Here is a 22787-nt window from a genome sequence, read left to right on the forward strand (position 1 = left end):
GCGTGTCATGAACTTAGCAATCTTGCGTCTGAATTTAGGCTTTGGTTGGTAACCTTTGTTTTGTCATAATTGGGGAATTATAAAGACCAAAGCTTAACTTTAGCAACCTGGTGCGTTCCTACAGGCTGAGAAGCTTCCTTTGACACCTTTTTTCTCTGCCAGAGAGGTTAATTTCTCTCCCTCCTCCTCCCCTCCTGTTCAAGGTGAGCGTCGTTGCGGACTCGGTGAACATCTCTGGGCAGAACAACGCCATCCAGTTCAAGGTCCCCGAGTGTCGGCTCTCGGACGACTTTGGCCACCTCTTCGAAAGCCAGAAGTTCAGCGACGTCATCTTGAGCGTCAATGGGCGCGAGTTCTACGCGCACAAGGCCATCCTGGCGGCGCGCTCGCCCGTGTTTGCCGCCATGTTTGAGCACGAGATGGAGGAGAAGAAGCAGAACCGGGTGGAGATCACCGACATGGACCACGAGGTGCTGCGCGAAATGCTGCGCTTCATCTACACCGGCCGAGCACCCAACCTCGACAAGATGGCCGACGACCTCCTCGCAGCCGCGGACAAGGTGAGGGGAGCACTCTGCTTGCTGGCTCTGCGTTCAGCGGTGCGGAGGAAGAAATGTTGTCACTGCCGACGCTTCTAACTGCTCATGAGCTCTACCCGGTGCATTCAACAGCAGGCAGCTTGCATTGATCACCTATGGGGAGTGTTCTTTGGCAAAAAGTTTGCTTGTTCGATTACTTAAAAAGAAAGATGCAGGATTGTGCAGGCAAGATTGAAGTGCAAATGAAAAGCCTAAAGTTCCATCCCTCACTCTGTTAAGTTTTTAGAGGGGCAGTGCAGCTGTCTTCAACCTCCTGTACTGTGTCAGTATTGGGCAACGGCATTGGTTTGGTGCCGTATGTTATTATGCACTGCTTGGAAGAGGGGTCAGAGATGGCGGTGTGTGTGTGTAATGCTCCTTCTTCCCCTCTCACCTTGTGCAGTATGCCCTGGAGCGGTTAAAAGTGATGTGCGAGGAAGCCCTGTGCTCGAACCTCTCGGTTGAGACAGCCGCGGAGGTGCTCATCTTGGCTGATATGCACAGCGCAGACCAGCTCAAAGCGCACGCCATTGACTTCATCAACACGTGAGCATCTCAGCTGATAAAGCGCGACACTTGCCTGTTTTGTTTAGACTGCAGTGGTTGCTAAAAGCAGTGCGCCTTTGTTGCGGGAATGCGAAAAAGAACAATGAACTGACAACTTGGCGGGTTTGAAAAACGTACAAAACGCGCTGCATGTGTTGGTGGTCTCTTCCCTCTGGCATTTCTCCATCTTTCCCCAATGTTTAACCGCTCTGCAGTGGGTCAGCTTGAGGTGACCGTGTGAGCGTCCTTCAAAGATGTTATTGTCCTTTGAAGATGTTATCGGAGTTTAAAACAATTGCTCTTGTTCTCTGTTCTTACACTATGAACCTTATTTAAACTGTTGAGAACTGTGTGTCTGGTGTGGAGAAAAGGTAAGCATTGAGTTGGTTTTGTTTAGCCTCGTGTTGTATGACTGGAGGGCTGCTACAAGTTCACTCTGTTGAAAATCTTGCTTGGCAAGTCCAGCGAATGTATGTTTTGTAGCTAAATTGGAGCTGAAAGTTTTGGAGAAGAGCGAAGCGAGCCTAGGGCTTTTGTCACATTTTAAGATTATGGGCAAATAGGGCTTGTGGAAAAAAAAAGGGCAAACCAATGCGGAGAGAGAGAACAGTGGTAATTTTTCCATCCATTAGCAGTCTTTTATTTTTGTTTTTACTTTGCTAGTTTGTCATTCGAGATAAGAAAAAAGAAAGATGTGTGAATGTTTTAAGAGTGAACAAAAAACTACGGCATCCTAGTGAAATTTTCCTTTTGGTAAAGTAGCAAGTGTTAGCGTTTTACGTAGATAGTTTTAAAATTTCAAATCCTGCTAATAGCGTAACATTACAATGCGCTTTATTTATATTATTGAGCTGTTAAAACTTCCTACAATTTGTAGTTGACCGTTCAGTGATGCCTGGTGGCATCAATCAGCGAGTGCAAGAATACCTTGAGGGGCAGCTGCCCTACCCTACCTTTGACTTTCCGAATTATCTAGCTTATTAATTAAATGCAATTTAAAGCTTTAGATTGTTGGATGTGTGACAGTTGGAGGACATCGTTTCACCTACATTTATCAATTTATCAAGGAATGTGCATTTTTGTTCTTAAGCGGTAATAAAAATGCCACGCAGGCATATTGCAATTTTGTGGACAGATCCCTCTGTGCTCCAGAAATGGTTTCTATGTTTGTCCCAGCTGTTCCCCTAAAAGAATGCCCAGTTTATGACTGTTGAGAATGATTCTCACCTCTCCGAAAGCTTGGTTTGTCGCATCACGTCTATGTCAGAGCATTGGTTTGCTTTTTTTTTTTTTTCTTTCTTTCTCTATTTTATAATCTAATCAGCACTTTTCCCCACCATTCGTGCGGTCTGCATGGAGTCAGGCTGCCTGGTATTCGTGGTAACTGTTGGTGCGATCCTAGCCCGAGAGAGCAAGTGTGTGTGTGCGGGTGCCGACTGTGTTGGTGTCGGCCTGTGTGGCTCTTGCCAGCAGGCATGCCACGGACGTGATGGAGACTGCGGGGTGGAAGACCATGATCCACCGGCAGCCGCACCTCATAGCGGAGGCCTTCCGGGCGCTGGCCACCCAGCAGATCCCCCCCATCGGACCACCCCGCAAGCGCATCAAGCAGTCCTAGGGCCCCCCCACCAACACCAACACCGGTGAGCGGCCACCCTTTCTTTTGCATTCGTTGTGCTGGTTGGCCAGCAGTTGGTCACTCCCTCGCACATTGTCCTGATCGTCATGGTGCAGTAGAGGTAAGGGGAATGTGGAAGCACATGGCAGACACTCGTCGAATGGCAGCTATGGGCACTCGGAAGTGAATATGCTGGTACATTAGATGCCTCCAGCCTTGTGTATGCCTTCATGCCAGCTTTGCCCTTTTAACAGTGGCCCGCGGTGCTGTACGCGTGTCAGTGACACAGATCGTGAGTGTGGCACGCAACACTTGCATTTCCAGTTCTCAGTCGGCAGAAACTATTCTTGCAAACAAGTGCTTCCTCATTATGTGAGGTGGAGGCAGAAACATACAGCAGGCAGCTTTTTTGTGTGGCATGAGCGTCTGCTGACTGTTGGTTGCTTCTTCACCGCTCTCCAACCCGCAGAACATGTCCCTGCGGTTGCTGCGTGTAGCTTGTGCGGCAGAAAACAATGGCAACACTTCTGTTGCGCGTTTTGTTGCCAGAGTGCATTGGCAAAAATCTTCAATGCATATGCAGTGCCCAGCCCGTCAGACTAGCACTGACTGGCTGGACGCAGCATGTGTGTTTAGTCAGTAATCTGTGTGGTTGTACTGTTTATTTATTATTTCTTTATTGAATACTGCCAGCCTGAGAGCCAGGCCTTGGGCAGGGTGCGATTACATGTTTACATTCACAAGGACGCAGTAGTTAACTGGGTACATATTAATACAACACAGAAAAAATAGCACGACACACATTGACAACTTTTGTCAAGGAACAAAAGAAAACAGAAAGCGCATACCTGCACAGAATTTTACGCGCATGACACTTAACGCGCCACTGCAGAAGAGTGAGCCACTAACAACTATTTGCAATTAGAAAACCACGGCACGATGACAAAAATTGCATACAGGAATAACATTTAAAAAAATGTACTCGGAGAAAAAAGGTTTGGCCCTACGTGCTATTTGTACACTGCTTTATTTAACTCACCGTGCAAATTATTGAGATGGATTACGTCAATATATGGCTGTGGCGGCTAATCAAAGGCCTTCACAAAGCATGGCAGCTTATACAGCCAGTACCAACACTGCGTCAACACCGGGTGCACTTTTAATTCACATTGAAGCAATAGCCCACAGCACCGTGTGCTCCAGGGTTGAAAGTATACTTGCCCATCGCTATCATGTGGGAGGTGGTAAATGCACGCAGTGTATATACATGCGCATAACCCGCACCCATAACTGACACAGCTTCACAAACTGCATTGAGCGCCACGTCACAGCAGTCAATGCATTCCGTTGTGCTCTGTTCTAGCTGGCTTATTCTCAAAAGATAAAAGGAAGCAAAGCTTGTCCTCCAGAACAACTAAATAACAAGGCTGCACCTGTCACAACTGAAAGGGGAGTTTCTTGCCACCTAGTACCTATCCGCAAGCATTCAACAGACTGCTGTACAGCAGTACGATTTCTAGGACTCTCCCCCTTACCCCGCCTGCTCTTTTTTGTTTCTGATTGGGAGAGATAGGCATGGTAAGCTCTTGATGTGCAAGTAAACAAAAATGTAAGTTTGATGACCACTCATACATTATTTGTAATAAATGCTACATAGTTGTGCAGAAGTTATTTTTGTTGTGGACAAAGGTTTCAAGGCACACCCCACCAGGGACCAGTGCAGTTGTAAAGCTTGGGTGCAGCCCATGCGGAAATAATTTCCAAGCTTGTTTGTATGTACACTGGAATCTTGACGATACAATTCCGGGCGATGCAAATTTCAGGATGATATGAATTTCCGAAAAGTCCTGGCGAAATTGCATTGTTCGCAATGAGCTAAATTTCGGCTGGTACGAACGGACCTGCGTGGCTGGGCGGTGATACGAACGAGCCGGCGAGGCGCTCTACTGCCGGGCGAGCAAGTGATGGCGACGTTACGGGCTCTCTCTCCCCTCTTTGTCACTTTCTCGAAAAGCAGTCGGGCTGTTGTTTTCTGCTCGCGAAAACGCGCCGCACATGCCACAGGCACGCTGGCGCTGCCTCAAAACCGCACGCACGGTGTACGCGGCCGCTGGCAGCAGCAACATTGTGGCGGTTTTGGCCCATAAAGTGATGCGGGGTGCTCAAGCAACCGCTTCTAACCGCTCCTTAAAATGCCACTCAAGGCACACACGAAGTTGCTTGTGCCGTAAAGGAGCTGATAATGTAAGTGAAAACGTTACTGTAGAACATCATCCGCGCTGCTAGTGAAAGTGTCCATGAAATATCTGCCAAGGTGGTAAGCCTAAACATCTCCGGCGGAGCCAGCTGGCTGTCTCGAGCGCTTCGATACTGCCGCCATGAGGAGTGCACCTCCCCATTGGCGTTAGTCGTCAGGCTCCTCCCACTGCTATGCGCGTCGAGCGTCATTTTCTGACCGAGGCAGAAGCTGTCACAGGCGTGAAAAAATAGCACGCGCAACGCTGACGCACACGAATCGCCTGCAAAAATGCCCTATTCGGTTTGTGCCTTGGCTGTTGCGGCGTATACTGAGCACCACGTGTGTGGAGACGAATGCAAAGTTTTACGCGCTCCAGAAAGGATTTCTCGGCAACATCTTAACTTCAAGTGTATGCACACCATGTATTTAAACCTCTGTGTAACCAAGTTGTTGTAGAAGTAGATTTTGGAAGACGCAAGCGTTAAAACGCGGTCGCGATAAAACACAAACGATGACACATGCCACCCAGTGCCATTGATGCAGTGAGCCACGTAGTCAGTGAGCGAGCCCCTTGCCCACAAACTGCATATTGCACCGCTGCCGCATGTCGCCGCTTTGTCTTTTGTGCGTGTTCGCTCGTGCGTGTCGGGTTCTATCGTTCCAACAAGTGCGCGGCGAAGCATTTGTGGGCCGCTTTGAGTGTTTGGTCATACTTTGCCAAGTGCCCCCGCAGCCGGGACCGTGGAAATGCAGGGCATTACACGGTCTCTGCATTTGTCAGAAATGCAGATTTGGCAGCCCCCAAGAAAGTGGGGGAACCCAAACGTAAGGTGCTCTCACGCAAGGGCGTCCGCAGAACTTTTTGCAAGGGGGGGCATCCATTAGCGAGGGGGAGGGGGGGGGAGCGGGGTACGGTTGGATAGCACCAAAAAGGCGTTATTTGTGGTTACAAAAAGTACAAACAGCGAATTAGAACCAGACTTGGAGGACATACACCTGAACCTCGTTATAAGAGACACTGATGTAAGAGACAAATGGGTATAAGAGACACTATTCACCCACATGGTTGGCTGCCCTATCTTTCCCATTAAATCGACCTCTTTTATAACAGACATTGGATGTAGAAGATTGGTTATAAGAGACAAGTCATCCTTGAAGTTTAATCAATAATCTCGCTTGTAACAGACATTCTAACTTCAGATGCAGTGCCACTAGTCACTAATTGCAGTTGCTTCCATTGTGGAAACACAGGTGGACGACAGACAGGTGCAGCCGCTATTTACTATAACTTCAGCAAACACAAAGTGGTTCAGTCAGCTATGAAATGACAATGAGAAGCCCTGCCAATGGAAATGCAACTGACAGAAGTAGTTGAAGCTTACTGCCATTCATTGTATGGAGCGCAATCACACATGCGGGCTCTCCTACTCGCGTAGCTCCCAATCAAGAAGCACTGCAGACGTTGAGTCCTGCAAGCGTAATGAATAGCCTGAGCACGCAGCGGAAGAAGCTCTGCGCTCTGGCTATTCATCAGGCTTGTGAACTCAGCATCTACGATTTATCTCCCACAAACAAGGAAAGGAAAAAAAGCTTGTAGAATAGGTTGTAAAAAACAGTGTAAATACAGTCATGAAGCAAACAAAGTTTCATAAATTCTGGGACCAAACAATAATTAGAATGAATCTTTTGAAACATGCTGTAGCGTTCTTTTGAGCTTATTTTAGTTATATGGTGCCCACATTGAACTAGGGTCTGATTAGTAAGTGAAAACATGGTACCCTGCTTATAAGAGACATCTCGTATAAGAGACAGAAACTGCCCCCCGGTACGTGTCTCTTATAAAGGGGTTCAACTGTACATTGGATTTTATTACCGAACAAAGAAATAAAGTTAATAAAGAAAATGTGAAAAGTTACTGTCACTTTGTAAAGAGTGGCCAGTCTCGCTGCGTGAGGGTTCTCGACTCACGCCAACTCATAACCAGCACACTGCACGATACATTCACATACATAGAACTGCACTCCGTCAATCTTCCTTGAATAGCAGCTGCAGACGCCTCGGGTTTTTGTGGGCAAATTGCGAGATGACATGTGTGATGAAGTCTGTTAAATGGCTGACGCAATAAAGATACTACTCGCCTCCCTGGCTTTCAATGCAGTACAGGCGTACAAGAGTTTTGAGGGGCTGATTTATAGGTTTTGTTTCGGGGCTTGGGTGGTGCCGACATTTCGCAGTTTCGAAGGAAAGGGTGTACAAGGTGATCGGACTGCACGGGAGGATGTTACTCTCCCTACTAGGTGTAGCGGTGAAGATTTTTTGCTAGATATAGCTGCAACTTTGTCTGAAAACTGAAGTTCTTGCGGTACGACTGCATAAATCTAGAGTTTAGAAAAAAAAACACAAAAAACGTCAAAACTTTCAGAATTGTTCGCTATCTTCAAAAGCCAGCACAGGCAGTCTGTTTCACTGCCGACACATGTCCGCCAATGTTAGTCAGTGTCTAAAGTGTAATGTTGACCGCAGTCACGGATACGCAGCACCTGAGTGTGCTAATCATTTGAGTAGCGTGGATTGTTGCGCTAGTTGGTTCACGTACATAATTAAAAAAAACTTTTCGCTTAAGGACGGGACAAAGGAGAGAACTTCAGTGTCGTTCTCTCCTATCTTCCGTCCTTCAGGGCAAAGTTGTTTTAATGGGCCAGGCAAGCTGTGCAGCTTTTTTCTAGTGCCTAAAAATATCCGAATTTCCAAGGGGGGGCAGTTGCCCCCCCTTCCGGACGCCCATGTGCTCACGCACGGCGAGTTTTAGGAGAGGGGTGTCCCCAAGAGCCTGCAACCGGCTTGTGTTGCTTGGGCTAGAGCACTGCACGGGCCTGATTTTAAGGCCCGAGCCCGGCCCGGGCCTGCTTTGTGAAGCCCGAGCCCGACCCGGGCCCGAGCCCGACCCGGGCCCGTGACACCGAGCCCGGGCCCGGCCCGGGCCCGGGCATTCATAAGTGAACCTAGCCCGGGCCCGGCCCGGGCCTGCCGTCTCAAGCCCAGGCCCGGCCCGGGCCCGGTCATTTATTTTTGAGCCTAGGGAGGGCACGCGTGTGTGGAACCAGGCCCGGTCTTAGACGATGAAGAAAATTTGTTTTTTTTTGGACCAGTTATTATATTTGGACCAGTGTTTTCGTAGCGGGAAATCAGACGGAGCATCTAGTCTGTACAAGCACGTCCTGAATTGAAACGCAAAAAATAATGGTTTAAAAGTGCACGTAGTTTAGCTTACACCGTCTGCAGTTCACGCCACATCGGCGTAATAATAGCTCGTATTCTTAAACGAGAGGCACCATCACCTTTGATGACCAGACTCTTGGCAATTTCACGTGGTTGTCTCGGTCACAAGCTGGTATTGCTGAGATTTCTTGCCCCCCATTTGAATCCACGAGTATGTTCGTGCGTTGAAATATTTTCCCTGCAGCGGTTGTTAAGCGGTGGCGCTTCTCTGGCACGCGAGTTTGATTTCCAGCCATGGCAGCCGCATTTAGATTGGTTCAACATCGTAAAACACACGTACATAGACATAGGTGTACAGATCCAGGGTGTCTTATTCGTTCCCCGCTATGGCATTCCTTGTAACCGTATCTTTGATACGTTATACACCCAAATATAAAACGTGTATGCAGTACATGCAATGTCTATAAAATTACAGTATAGTGACTATCAGACCTAGCAAAACATGTTTTTAAAACAATGTATACAACTAACATCAAGAAGCGCGTAAAAGTAAACTCAGAATATTCAATTTAATGCTATTTTCTACACTTCACGTCTGAACTATTAATAGCCGGGGCTATGAATTCAAGCCTGAGCCCGGCCCGGGCCCATGGCGTCGAGCCCGAGCCCGGCCCGGGCCCGTGGCACTGAGCCCGGGCCCGCCCCGGGCCCGTCAATAATCGACTTCGGGCGGCGCGGCCCGGCCCGCAGGTTGGGTCGGGCCCGGGCTTTCGGGCCGGCCCGGGCCCGTGCAGTGCTCTAGCTTGGGCCGCTATCTGTACAGCTTCAAATGACAATCTCTAACACAGCTTTTCACCACGCTATCATCCCCTTCCTCAAATGTGGAACTGTACTTTCGCAATAATTGCCATTTGAGCGATCGGTGACCAAGACATCTGCCGTGGCCTGTTCTGAAGCCGTACAGGTAGCGCCATCTTTCGGCCGCTCGCCATACCACGCGCCCCAGTTCCAGGTCATACGGTTGAACCTTCACGGCTGGTCAGCGTAGGCTTAGCATCGCGGCAGATTTCTGATCAGTGCTAATAACAATCCTTAGCACAATTTTTCACCACAATAGCATCTACTTTCTCACACGTGGAACTCTTTTTCGTGATCACGGTTTCATTTTGGGCCACGGAGTTCAGATGAGGCGTGAGCCACGGCTGCTGCATTGTGCAGGTGGTACACGCGGCAGCATCAGTGCACCAACCATGTCACCACGTTTACGCTTACAGGAGCCGCTTCATGTGGTTAACACATCATTTTGACCGCAAATTTCTATGTAACGAAGTAAATTAGGAATTTTACCGACTTTGTTACATTAAATTGACTGTAGTACCGAGTCCAAAACTTCGAGGGTGCAGCCCCTGACATGGGTTAACAGAAAAATTCCAGTGCAGCTTGAATCAGGACAAGTCTTGCCAGTCACGACTGCTGTCACGCCTGCTGTCACGCCTTTTTCCCCCTCGTTCAATTTGCGCTGGTTTTTGTTATGTTCAGCAAACACACTCAAATAGTGGCAGAAGTGCGAGGTTTTGGTGTGTACTGATTGAGTTGACTGTCCTCACGAGCCAGAAAGGCAGTTGCCTAGGCAGTGCAATTGTTTGTGTTTGAGGTAATGTGGTTCATATCTGTTCAGTATGGTGCCAGCAGAAAGGCAAAGTTGGGAGGATGCTCCAAAAAAAGCAAAATAGCGAACGTCTTGCTTTCCCTTGTTGTGCAGTGCTGCGGCTGCTGATATTGGGCGGCAGTCGACCCCCGGTCCTCCAGGGACCGAGATGCCAGTGATCGTGGGCGCCACACCACCTGTGGCCAGTTGTCAACTGACCACAGCAAAGCCTTCAGCGGGTAGCCAGCTCTGTGCAGAGGGCTATGGGGGGCAAGTCTGCTCTTCCGGCCACCGAAGTCCCTCTTCCAGCATGGAAACCCTTCAATGCAGTCAATTTCCTAGGATCTCGCTGTGTACCGGAGTCTGTGTTTTGCTGTGGAGGTCCTGCCTGCATGGGCAAGACAAAGACGTCATCCAGGTGCCAGCCTCTCCCGTCACGGTTTATCACTGTGGCCAAAGCACGACGGTTGTGCTCTTGGTCTCCTTTTCATCGAGAGGATGCAGCTACGGAAGCGTCTCTGTTGTGCCTTTCGTGGCAGTGTGTAGCTGGTTGTCGGCACTCCCTCCACAGTTGCAGGCTCTGGGACACAACAACAAGGAAGAGGCTGAAGGAAGGAGGCCATCCTTGCCCCCTGTTTTGTTTTGTTTCACCCCCTTTCGCTGGAATCCGTGTTCGTGTGGGTTGAAAGAAGATAGGCGTCGTCGTGGCTGTGCAACTTGTGGTCCCCCTCCGCTCCCACCCTTTCAAGTGTTGATGCCAGAGACAGACTGTGAATGAGTGCTTGGTTTTCACCCCCTTCTGGTGGAAAGTCTCGGCCTCACCAGCGTTTGTGTGGACGTGCGTGCGAGCGTGGTGCATGTGTGTCTGTGCGTGTGGAATGAACTCTGAAAAGACTGGCCAAAAAAAAAAATGCCGAAGACGTTTCCTGCGCAACACAAGCCCCTCGGGAGTTGGCGGGCATCTGACCTCTGCGCAGAGCTCCTCCTGGCTTCCACGGGTGGAGAAACTCGACAAACACACCAAAACTAGGGAGAGAAAGAAAAAAGGACACTTGTGAAGAACGTTTATTTCTTGTGCATGATGAGAGACCCCTTGTGAACTTTTTTTCCTTTGTCCGTACTCTGTGTGGTGTGTGTGCGTGCACGTTTTCCATTCTTGTGTTCCTCCTGCAGTCGTCACAAAGCAAGTGTTGTTGTGAGGAAAAAGTAATTTATGCAAACACATGCTGGTGGTGGGTGGCAACCTTGAGCTTACGTGAAAGAAGTCCTCGAGCATTCTTGCAAGGTGTTTTTTTTTTTCCCCCTTTTGTTTCTGTTGGTTCCTACAAGAGGACATGTTAAGGATGCAAATGCCTGGAAGGATACATTTCATCTAGCTACACAGTGGTGTGTTCAGAGGCGATCCATTCCATTCTTGTAGTACTTGGGTGCCACACTCGTTATGCAAAGCCATCACAGCATCCTCCTTCACAAGAATGCGTTACGACTATAGACACCTCCAGTCTCCACGTACACGGCTGAGAGCCTCTAGAAAACGCAGTTGTTGCAAAAGTTCTTGTAAACCATGCGGCTTGTGCTTGCAGGTATTTGCCCAATTCGTGTGGTACCATCAGGCTGTGAGGAATAAGAGTTTTGCGGAAAGTTAGTGAAAGGTATTGCATTGCTGGCAGAGTGCGTGAACAAGAGGATGAACTAGAACCCAACACCAGAGCGCTGTAGGGAAAGCCGTGTGGACTGTTGAGCAACTCTGGCGATGCTGGGGGGAAGTTCTCTCTCATCTCGCGCGCGGGAAAGTGTGTGCATATGTTTAAGCTTCAGGTTGCAAACAATTCCTGGCTCCACCCACCACCAAATGATAGTCAATCCTGTACATAGCAAATGAATTGTGTGTTTATTCGTCAACTTGCCAATCACCGATGAACGGACAAAACGGGGTTTGTTCATTTATCGTTCACAATGGCTGCCACACAGGTGTGACACGGTCGTGTTCTGCTGTCAAGACACACCTAGAGAAACCTACACCAAAGCTTAGCACCCCTTCCCTCCCTCCCTCCCCTCTACATGTGTGCATAGGAAGTCCTTTTGCAAAGTGTACACACGAAACAAGCATTTAAGGATGTGTGCAACATAGTGTGTGTATGTGTGTGAACGTTTGTCTCCCTGCCGCCCCACACCCCCCCTTTTTTTTTTATGCTTTTAGGATATTTCATTTGTGGTTTCAGATTTGACATGTGGTTGTAGTACTCATCATAAGTTAAGATGAATGTTTTTTGCACACTTAGAACCGTGTCGCAGCACTTTTTTTTTTTTTATCGATCACACTGTTAATAAAACAAATGCAAACCCTTATATCGTGTTGTGTATATGCTTCTTGATCAGTGTTGGTAAGAACTTTCGGCACATTCGCTGCATTCTACAATTCAGCCCTTCAGCTGCACTGGGCGCTCAACTGACCGATTGTAGAACAGAGGAGGCAGTTTGCTTAGCATGACTTTCTTCTAGTTTGCAAGCTCTTGCAGCTTTTGTGCAACAAGCTCCACAACATCGGGATCGAAGAAACAGTTCATTATGCGTCTTGATGACAGGCATTCTTGGCTGGCCCGTAGCCTCTTGGTGGAATCGGGGCCTTGCAAGATCCTGCATCCTGTCATCGTCACATAGTCTGCCCAACTGCACTGTGGTACCAGCGTAGGTGGAAACTGTATTGCTTCTGATGGGCAACCCGGCAGCTCTGTGTCGCCTGTAAAGTTGGGGCTTAGGAGGCGGCGAATGTACTCCAGGTTTTGTTCAGGCGGCGTCAGCTCCTGCAGAAAGGAAATGCCCCGTATTTCGTATGTTTATTGTACAAAAAAAAAGGCATGCATAGCCCTACACATGATAATGCGCAGGGCGTGTGGTGGTACACATTTTTCTGCCAACTGTCAATTTTAAAGGATAAAACTGACCAGACTCTTTTATAAATGCTGTTTGAGTTGATGAGAGGAAAAAAAATGTGCTGCCCTGTGGCAAATCTTGGTTTAGCAGTGTTATGCAGAGACGGAACGGCAAAGACACTTGCACAGCACACAATTTGTCCCAGGTTAAGATGGTGCTTGTCGAGCAGACAGATGTAGTACGAGTGCAGTTTAGTATACAGTTAAACCTGTATGTAACAAATTCCTGGATTTAAAAGTTTTTCAAGTCCCCATCGGCAGCCTCATTGAAATCCATGTGTTTGGACTTCTATGTAACAAAGGTGTTGCGACGGTTAACTTTGATGATTTGCTACTTTTGCACTTGATGATCTGCACTTTTTCTGAAAAACGGGCTAGAGAAATGCACCAATTTAGCAAACTTCACTCGGACAGCAAGCTATTGTGCCTTTCCAGTGTGAGTGCGGGGTCGGTAAGGTGCTAGGCCTGCTTGTCGGCGTGTGGTCGCACGTCCACTGCCATTTGTGGTGTTGGTTCATCAGGGACGAGTTCTGCTACCACAAAACGAACAGTTTTGTACTTTCAAGACAAGTTCACAATTTTAAATGCCGTCTTTGCCGGCGAGACAGAACGTCACCGCCAGCTACAGTATCCCAACTAGCTAGCACGCTCCCAACAATTCTGAGAGAGGCAAGGAGAATCAACTTCGGGAAAAGGCGCCCTTTCAGCCTGAATTTTGTCCTTGAAAACGGGTGGAGGCACTGAAAAGTGTCAAAAGGCAAAAGTCACGTTTGTGATTACAGGGGTAGTGAACTTGCTTTTTTGGAGAGCCTTGTAGTGACTAAGTTCCTGGGAAAGCAGGAGGCGCAACTCACGCACTTTTGCACTGTGAAATAAATCCTTCAAGGGTGAGTCCACCATCACTTAAGTCTAGCATTTTGGTTTCATTTCTGCTTAATTCACGCGAGCGTTAACTCGAAAACCTGCATGTAACGAAAAATGCCGGACTTTCTGGTATTCATTGCAAAGTTTAGCTGTCAATTTCTTCGCTTGGCAACACTGGAAATGGACATGGTGCGGCTTGTGCCACCGCGCCCTGAAAAAAAACACTGGCGTGTGTCGTCTGCTCAGTTTCAACCGATTCTCAATAGTGGTGTCAACAGACATCACGTGCTTAGCACGAACAAGTACCACCATCCCGCGGAGCCCGACGTAACCAATAACAGCGTACTCACATGGTTTCCTGCATGCGTGCCTCGCCAGTGAATGCAAGCTATATCCAGGTTTAACTAGCTAAAAAATGGATCCAGACTAATCGGCATGTTCTATGCCAGCAGGCACAGGCCACACTTCGGACGCAGCAACGCCAGCCAGCTATTGTGTGCTGCTCTTTTTATATTTTAAAGTGGCACTCTAATTTCAGAATCAGATGCCAACGGATCAAGCCCGTTCACGGTTGCAACTGAGGTTGCTCTACTCGAATTGCACCTCTGCCAAATTTATTTTCACCATGCAGTACATACTGCCAAATCAACTGCGACATGAGTGGTAGCCCTGCGAACTGCCGTGTTGATCAGTCAACAGTGTTGAAAGGGCTTTTTTCCCGCAATGCTGCAGCTGCCAGGAAATAGCGTAGACAGCCATGAAGCGCATGCGACTTCCCAGATGGCCGGGTGTTCCGTCCTCTGGCCCACCATACAGCTGTAAAAGTGGTCCAGCTCCACTGCGAGTACTCCCCCATTTGCTGCCGCGCACGTGCACGGAGCTTGCATGAAGGCTCACTCCCAAACTGCTGGCCATCTGGCCACTTGCTAGGCAGCTGCAACGACACTTCAGCCTGGCTGTGATGGCGGTGCTCCTCTCAATTTCAGTTTCAACCCCCGCTGATTTTTACTGACCGCTTGCGGCGTGCATGTGTGTATTTCAGCTGTCATAGTTCACATCTTGGAGTTTTTAGGCAGACTATACAGGGCTTTCAAGAGGGTGAAATTTTAAGTGTAGTTGACCTTTAAAGGAACCATGCAGACAAAATACAACTTTGTTTTATTCGGAAGATTTCGTGTCTTATAGTGCCCCAGCGCTTGTCTGGCCACCAACGATGTCGTATTCACTGAGAAATTGATCAATTTAGGTTAAAATTTTGATCCTCTCACCAAATCGAGTGTTTTCATTTTGTCAGCAATGAATTCATAGGTGCGCGCAGTGAAACGAACTTCCACTGCGTCATTCAGTTCTGCATCCTTGCTTGCCGTCAGTCCTCCCAGATGGCGCTGCCATAGTCAGCCACGGACCGTTGTCCGCCGTTGCTTTGTCTCGGACCGTATTTGGTCCTGCCTTGTTTTTGTTACGGTAGAAAATAATCGTTTTGTGAAACATGGGGTATGCTCGACAAACAGGTTCACATTAGACAACGTCGCTTACACCAATTGGGCAGTATCGTGTAAGACAATTCCAAAGCCGCGGGCTGCTGTGCAGCTAAAAAAAAGCATAGTGCTCCCAGCACCAACAGCAATGCGCATCGGTACTTCTATGCTTACATGTATTTTTGTAACGTTCATTGTTTACCCCACTATTCTTACTGTTGTGTAAAGTGAATATACATTACATTTAAATGCAAATAGCTCCTTCAGCAAGCTTATAAGCCCTGCCTAATCTCGTTTGCCTTTGCCAGCCTCAGCCAATCACACAGCTGGGCACGTGTGACATCATAGGTTCTGTTGAGGGAAATTAGCTAGTGGGTCACATGGCGATTCCCTTTTTCCCTAATTATATAGCTCATTTGAGTGAAGTGTGCATTAAAAGTGGTGTCAGTATGGTTATAACGAGGCAATCGATCGAATGAACCAAACTTGTGTTTTGTCTGCATGGCCCCTTAAGCCCAGTATACGGAGTGCTGATGTCAAGGCTGCCAGTTACCTGACAGTGGAAAAGCAGCAGACGGCTTTCACACATTGCGTTTGCATCCCACAGCATCAAGCAGAAAGCCAAACGAGTCAACAGCGTGCACAGCAACAGGCACACCACCTGTTCTTTCCTGTCTGGCGCTAAAGAATGTGCACCACACCGCACTTACTCTTTCTCAAACTGTGCGTGAGCATGGTGCTCTGTTCAAACATTCACTTTTCTGCCACGTGACATAGCGCCAAGCACCTCTCGGGCGCGAGTGACCAGCCCAGTCGAAGCCACGGCATGTGATGATTTCGGCAGGTGAAGATGTTGCGGAGCATTGATGCGAGGCTTGAAGGAAGAGCCGTGACAGCGGGGACCATGTGACACACTGCACCTTATCCTCCCCAAAACAAGTGAACAGGGTGCAGAATCCCACTGTTCACTGTTCCTGCGCGTCGCCCAGCAATGGAGACGCCATTTCCTTTCTTTAGCTGGCTCGGCATTCTTTCGCTAAGGTGGCTTCACGGATGGAACGCATTTTTCGCTCATGGCGCATCTAGTGCGCTCGTGCTAAAAAAGCACTCCGAAACGGTGGCACTAACTTGAAGTGGAATAGAATCGGGGGCGGATCTAGATGCCTACTTTGGGTGGGGCGCTTCCATTATGCTGATGGGAGGAAGGGAGGATGGCGCAACCAACCTAAATCATGAATCGTTCTTGGTTGTACACCAAGTGCTTTTTTCATCAACATATTGCAGATAACCATGTGACCAGTTAAAAAAAGGCTCCGTCCTCACTGCTGCAATGATTGGCTGTGGGGAACAAGGGATTAGCATGCTTCCACTACAGCGGCAGCTGCGTTTTCCGAAATCATGCATAACAAAAGGTTACAAGTGAGGGATGCCTTTCCCGCTGCGGACAGCGATGTTCCCCGTTGCAGTCTAAAAAATTACGTGTGCTGAAAAATCATTGTTGAGAGGTGTAAAGGACGGGGAAGAGGGTTGGGGCAATTGCCACCTAACTGCCCCCCCTCCCTTCTTGGATCCACCTCTGAAAAAAATATTACTTCAGTGAGGCTGCTTGAGCATTGGGAAGCTTCAATACAGTTTGTGTTCTTTTACGAAGCGATCTGGAATAGCAAAAGTTTGATGTGGGCCCACTGGTACGGCATTTAGTTCGATGGTTGGTACACTTCGTTTGTCTAGCTCATTTTCTTCCAGTGTCCACGTTTTTCTTGCACCTTAAAACCTTTGATTACAAAGCAAGCAAAGCATAGTACAGCTTTAGTCCAGCTTTCAATGGTTACCCGAAATTATTTTGTTTTGCATAGCTGTGCTCTTACGCTGAAGGCAAAAAAGGTTCTGTTTCAGGGCAAGGCAGTATCAACATCATCACACACAGCTTCTCTATACATGTACATATGATTTACCCGTATTCCTTATCAAGAAAGACACAATTAGGTATTTGCCATGGTTTTCATCATAGAGACAAGTTCCCTCAACGACACAAAGCAAGCTTGCCTCGTTGGTGTTCACCCACTGGTCGTCGTCATCTTCATAGCACGGCACTAATCCAGTGGCAAGCGTCCTGGTGATCGCTTCCAGCAGTTGGGAATATCTGTCTGTGCGCTTGGGGTGGAAAATGCACATTTTAGCACACAGTTGAGCAGCAAAAGGGAACACCATGCAGCAAGTACCGAGGGAATCCATGTGTTGATGCTGAGAGCAGTCGTGAGACAGGAAACGTAGTGCCACCAGCGGTGTGGAACGACCAGCACATCTCCTGGCTCGAGCACAACGTAGTAAGGCCTTGCCGACTGAAACAGCATTCACAAATTTGAATTTTTCTGGTTCAGGGTTCGGGTAGATCTGCATACCTCCAGTTTAGGAAACTTTACAAGGTCGACTTCCCTCAAGTTCACCAAGCTGAATATGCTGGACTCTTCAAATGGTATTCTTGTTGGATAGAGGCACGCACTGTCCCTTGCTGGAAACATAGTCCATGATTTCCTGCAAAGTTTTTTTTGTCATTTTAATCGCAATTACAAATGTACAAGTGCACCAAGCTGCGAGCACTTTCCAGCCAACTGTTACTTTATTTGAAAACCCTTTGTTTTCTGGATCAAGCTGACTAATAAGTTGGCCCATTATTACCCCAACACGCAGGTGCCTGTTTCATACGCATTGTTAAGCTCTGTGAAGTCTTATTGGCAGCTGGGGGCTGACAATGAGAATGAGCATTGAAAGCTGGGGAACTACCCGGGGATCTTGATTAACAAATGCTGAAATCTCGACCCGAGGGAATCATTGTTTTACACCTCTATTTAAAGAATAGCCAGCATGGTCGGGAATCAAACCTGCTAACTTCGTCCCTGTGGTTCACACAGTTGCCTGTGGTTCACACTTTTCGTCAACTCTACAACATGGAAATGAGCAGTCTTCGAAGAACACAGGAAGGATTAGCACAATCTTTCAAGATACTGCTTTAAACGTACTAAAAGTGCTTTTTGCTGGGGCTTGGGGTTTCTTTTACATTTGACAGACTGTAATCAAATTACCAACAGAGGCAAAGGCAGGTCAACATATGCTTTTTTTTTAGCATAGCAAAATTTGCTGGTGCTCAGTCATGAATGGCTAACAGCCTGTCACATAAAAAGTGGAAAAATTGCTAATTGCTGAATCTGCGTGTACGTCTTTTTCTGCCAATGTCCGCAGGATTTGAAACTGGATATAGCTTTCACATTGTAGCATTGGGATACTGTTAGCGAAGCCTGTGCTTGATATGAAATATCCGTTGTACCCTCCACATCACTCGCCCCTGCGTGCTGTGCAAAGCAGAGGGTAACTTCACAAATATTCGTACTTGCCAATCAGCTGAGCCACCAAGTTGTAGCCGTAGGTGTCTTGATGGCAGGGGGTATTCGAGCCTTCACTTCCAAGCCACATTGTACTGTCATTACCTTTGCGGCCAGGAAAACCAAACACGCTCCAATCCACGGACTGAAATAAAAGGCCAGTGTACACTTCACTGTGCATTTTGTACATTTGTACAATTATCTGATACAAGAAAAGAAGAAGTTGGGGCTAAATTTAATTACCTCTGTAATGCTGGGAAAGTCTTGGAACACTTTCGCCATGTAGTTGTAACTTGAATACGCAAAGTGTGTCAGCGAATCAACACTAGCCAGGTCGCTTTGCTGGTCGCTGCAACCGGATGTCCATTGTGTGAACTGTTGTATCGTTGCAGACACGCGTGCACCTTCAGTCTCCCATTGAGGTCCCCCTAAAGAACAGAGAATATCGCATTGCCCTTTGCTAGTAGCATGTTGAATGTTTGTATTTTCAAAACCGCCAGTACTTAAATTCATTTACATGGTTTCATATTTTTTTCATATTTCATATTTATTCGCTTTTTTTTTACGGGAGACGTACTTGAGGCACATGCGGAGAAAGTAAGAAAGGTTTCTCCATGCCAAATTAATACTAGTCCACCCAAACTCAAATGAGCCTAAGCTGGAAAGGCAGTGTAGCACAAGGCTTCAAGCCAGCTTAACCCACAAAACTTGAATGTGCACAAACTGTTACTTGCACGGCATTTGTGCATTCCACTTCCACCAAATAATTATATGACGTTGAATGGGAATCTTCCACAGTATCTCGAGCTTAGTACGGAAGGGTCTCAGCCAGTAAGCCGTGGTAGCGAGGACCGTCAACTAGGCAAACCCCAACAGCCACACCTAAAATGCGTAACAAGGAATGCTGTGTCTAAAGGTACATTGGATATATTCGGATCTCTGAGTCTAACATCGGACCTACCCAGTACCAAAAGTGCTCCGGGCTCACCAGTCGTGCTTTCTGGCACTTGTATTTACGACTAAGATAAAACAAAGTTGCACAAATCAACTCATGCTTGTTGGCTTCGATACATAGATCTACAAATCAACCCATTCCATCCAGTTTGGGCACCTGCAATCTATCACTATCAACCGAACCTAAGACTCTGGAATCCGCATACATTCAGTGTATTGTGTCCCCATTGCTTGCAACTCAACTTAGTTATTTCTTCTGTCACACATCTCGCAGGACAGCAGCCTGGGTTTTTACCTAACCGGCAAAACAGCTCGACTAGCCACAGTCGACGTTAATTATTATTATTATTATTTCTAATTAGTATTTGTTGCTTCGGCTGAGGTTTCGTCTAGACGTGGTAATAACAGCGAATCCGGCTGTTCAGTGAGGGGCAGCGGTTTGGCCAGTTCGATAAAAATAAAGAAAGTCAAAAAGACAACACAAAGTTGCGAGTGGGGGAAAAATCACGGCACCAGCGAGAACACTGCCGAAACTTCGAAAAATACACGTAACCTCTGTATAAATGACACAACACTAAAAAACATTACATCTATTTACTTTTAGTTATTTTAACATACTGTGTGACAGAGGAAATTAGAATGGGTTCTCATTTCGGCGCAGTTCGCGTACCTGTCTCGGCCTTAACTCCAACGCGAAATTTCAGAGGCATGTCCTGCGTCCTGGCGGCCCAGTCGCTGAGCGTCCAGGTTGAACATCCCCACGACGACAGTGCATCTCGAAATACGACTGGTTTTTCGAGGTCAGCCAAACAAGTTTCTAGCTGAGTCGCTATTTCTGACATGGCTCGTCAGCAGCGTTGCTGCGCGGCGAATTCCAAACGTAAACAAGTAGGGTCTCCAGCCGACCTTTCCCCGTCAACAGATCCATACGCAACGGCGGTAAAGGAATAGCACGTGTCAACGGCCCATCAACATATGGTGCAAAGCCAAAAAGTTCATGAACTCTGCGCATGCATCGAAAGGAGCCACCTACTAAATATTTAAAAACAATTCCAGAGGGCGCCGCCATTTTCTTCATGGTTTGTAGACTGGTTTTATTGAAGCGGCTGTCTTCGTCCGCTTGCTTTTTTCGGCAAAAGAACAGAAAGAACCAGGAAGGATTTTCATTTTGCGTTGTGCAGACTTAAAGAATGAAAAATCAGCCCTTCTCTTTATAATTTGGTTTGAACATTTAAATTTAAGCGGATTTTTTTCTATTACACCAGAGGAAATATGCACAAATCATCAGTACACTAAAAATACAGATCATGGAGGATTAACACATATGGCAGCTAATACAGAAGTTTTGTAGCTTTCACTAAAAGAAAGTAGAAGTTCTAAGGGGTCGGCAACCTTCTGACGCGAAGGGCAGAGTTCTTTTTTTCGTGGCCGAGTTGCATGAGGCCGGCACTGCGGGAGGCCAGACGGCGAATTGGGGGGAGGGGTGGGTAGCAGTAGCGGTCCCAGAGATCGGTTTTGGGGGGGGCGATTTTTTTTTTTTTTTTTTTTTTGGGGGGGGGGGGGGGGGGGGGGGCAGGCGAATTAAGAATCGCTTCCCTCCTTGCGCCAATTCTGCGGAGGTGGTGATAACCATGGAGGCGTGTGCGCGTATGCGGTGCAACCCGCTGGGATTTAACTTCGCGCAAGTGGAATGCTTAAAAAAAACTAAAAATAAGAAACTGAGGACCTCTTTGGGGGGGGGGGGGGGGGGCGACCGCCCCCTTCGCCCCCTTCGCCCCTTCCTTGGGACCGCCACTGGTGGGTAATAGTAATAGTAATAGTAATAGTAGTAGTAGTAGTAGTAAACTTTATTTTGTGAAAAGGGGTGAGGGAAAAGGGGGAGAGATCAAGGGTGGGATCCAAATTCCAGGACCCCAGAAGCTATTTGGCCATCCCTGGCCCTACTAAGCAGCGCAAGCTGCTGTGCAGGGTCCGAGCTGGACAGGGCTTCCTCCCAGGACTCTAATGAGGTTTGGTGGCTATTTTTGTCCCAAGTAATTGGGCAATTTCAGACTGTGTGGAATAAATCGGCCTTCTGGTGACATTGCTTACAGTCCTCATTATACTTTTCTGAGAACATAAGTGACAGAACTTTGCAAGCAAAGAGAAAAAAAATTGGCGAATTGCCAATAATGTTCAAAACTGTTGTTCAGCACGCATGTGTAAACAGTACAAGCAAAATACGAAACAATTAAAGTGAAGACGTTATGTGGCCAAGTGTGGATATGGGGGACAATGTCAACTGTAAGCGATCTTACTTTATTTCTGTATTAACCCATCTGAGGACAAAACTCATGTCGGCCTCTAGATAGGAAGTGACAAGGGGAAGGGGTTCTGACATCGTGCCGGAGGCTGCATAACACTGCCCTGCGGGCAGCAGGTTGCTGACCCTTGCTGTAGTTGATGTAAAATGATAGGGATTACTATTACAAAACATCCCCTTTCCCCACCAAAAAAAAATAGCCCAACTTTAATAAACGGCGCGAACGCTGATATTAACAGCGAACCTGCCTGGCGTTCCCTAATTGCAAGGCTAATTGTTTCATAGAACTTCTCAAAGCCAGCAGGTCGATTCCAGTTCGCGCACGTTCGCGCGCCAACTCTCGCCGGTGCTTCCGACAAGCGGCTTCTTCTTCCGAAGAGCGCACGACTTTACGCGTTTTCCGAACATTCGAGAAACGACCGCCAACCGTACTCGTCTATAATATGAGCGCTCCTCCGAACCATCTGTAGGAGGTGGCCGACTTCTCCTCTCACTGACTCCGTCCACCTGCGCTTGGTTCCCACTCCACCTAAGCTGCATCTGTACTTGGCGCTTGCTCCCCCACCCTCCCATTACGCTGCACGTGTTCTTTGCGCTTGCTTTCAAACCCCTCGCTAGGCTACGCCTTCTCCACATCGCTGCGCCCGCGTTACACCTCCTCGTCCCATGTAAGCATCGACCAAGAACAGCTTCGCTTTAGAAAAACAACCTTGCTTGATCTCTCGGCTTGAAATGGTCATCGCGACTTTCCGGTTTACTGTCGAACTATGCATTACAATAGGGGCAATCGCAACTAGGGGCGGACTAACCAGATGTAGGGAGGAGGATACCATAAAGCATGGTCTAGGAGCGCGGGTTAGACCGTACTGTAGACCAGGTATAGGAAAAGTTTCTAAGGGAGAAGGGGGCCGGTTATCCCCTCTTTTGGCCCGCCGCTCACCGAGCCGGAAATAACCCGACAACCCGGTTGTTGATAAGGTCACGGCAGGCCACACTAATGTGGCATCAGGCGACTCGGAGTCCCGACT

At 47.8% G+C, this 22787-nt stretch overlaps 2 protein-coding genes across 7 annotated transcripts in view; one reads left to right on the forward strand and one right to left on the reverse strand.

Moving 5' to 3' along the window:
* The window catches only part of Rdx (BTB/POZ and MATH domain-containing protein rdx), a 99269-nt gene extending 87072 nt beyond the window's left edge, over nt 1-12197 (forward strand). For 4 of the 5 annotated variants that reach the window (XM_077706849.1, XM_077706845.1, XM_077706846.1 and 1 more), the window contains 4 exons: nt 204-560; nt 982-1124; nt 2595-2767; nt 9963-12197. In XM_077706849.1, the coding sequence (XP_077562975.1) occupies nt 204-560; nt 982-1124; nt 2595-2742 (648 nt within the window). In that variant the 3' untranslated portion in view covers nt 2743-2767; nt 9963-12197. The remainder of the gene's footprint in view (nt 1-203; nt 561-981; nt 1125-2594; nt 2768-9962) is intronic. The other variant, XM_077706847.1, reaches the window with a different exon arrangement.
* On the reverse strand, nt 11992-20496 carry Hspbap1 (HSPB1 associated protein 1). 2 transcript variants are annotated; one of them, XM_077706851.1, is made up of 7 exons: nt 20364-20496; nt 18747-18931; nt 18512-18648; nt 17526-17658; nt 17346-17465; nt 17170-17277; nt 11992-12652 (listed from the first exon to the last, which is right to left on the reverse strand). In XM_077706851.1, the coding sequence occupies exons 1-7, from the start codon at nt 20467-20469 to the stop codon at nt 12347-12349; spliced, it is 1095 nt and encodes a 364-aa protein (XP_077562977.1). In that variant the 5' UTR covers nt 20470-20496; the 3' UTR covers nt 11992-12346. The 2 variants fall into 2 exon arrangements, with proteins under 2 accessions (XP_077562977.1, XP_077562976.1); XM_077706850.1 differs by having other exon boundaries at nt 20128-20484.
* Between the last annotated feature and the right edge of the window lie 2291 nt (nt 20497-22787).

This window comes from Haemaphysalis longicornis, unplaced genomic scaffold (assembly GCF_048455015.1).
Source record: "Haemaphysalis longicornis isolate Haplotype H1 unplaced genomic scaffold, Haemaphysalis longicornis Haplotype H1 scaffold_4, whole genome shotgun sequence".
Classification (NCBI taxonomy): Eukaryota; Metazoa; Arthropoda; class Arachnida; order Ixodida; family Ixodidae; genus Haemaphysalis; species Haemaphysalis longicornis.

Coding starts and splice junctions, on each gene's coding strand:
- Hspbap1 (XM_077706850.1), bottom strand. CDS start 20,299: ATGTCAGAAATAGCGACTCAGCTAGAAACTTGTTTGGCTGACCTCGAA. Junction 18,932..20,127: donor TGGAGTTAAGGCCGAGACAG/GTACGCGAACTG, acceptor TCTGTTCTTTAG/GGGGACCTCAATGGGAGACT. Junction 18,649..18,746: donor ACTTTCCCAGCATTACAGAG/GTAATTAAATTT, acceptor CTTTTATTTCAG/TCCGTGGATTGGAGCGTGTT.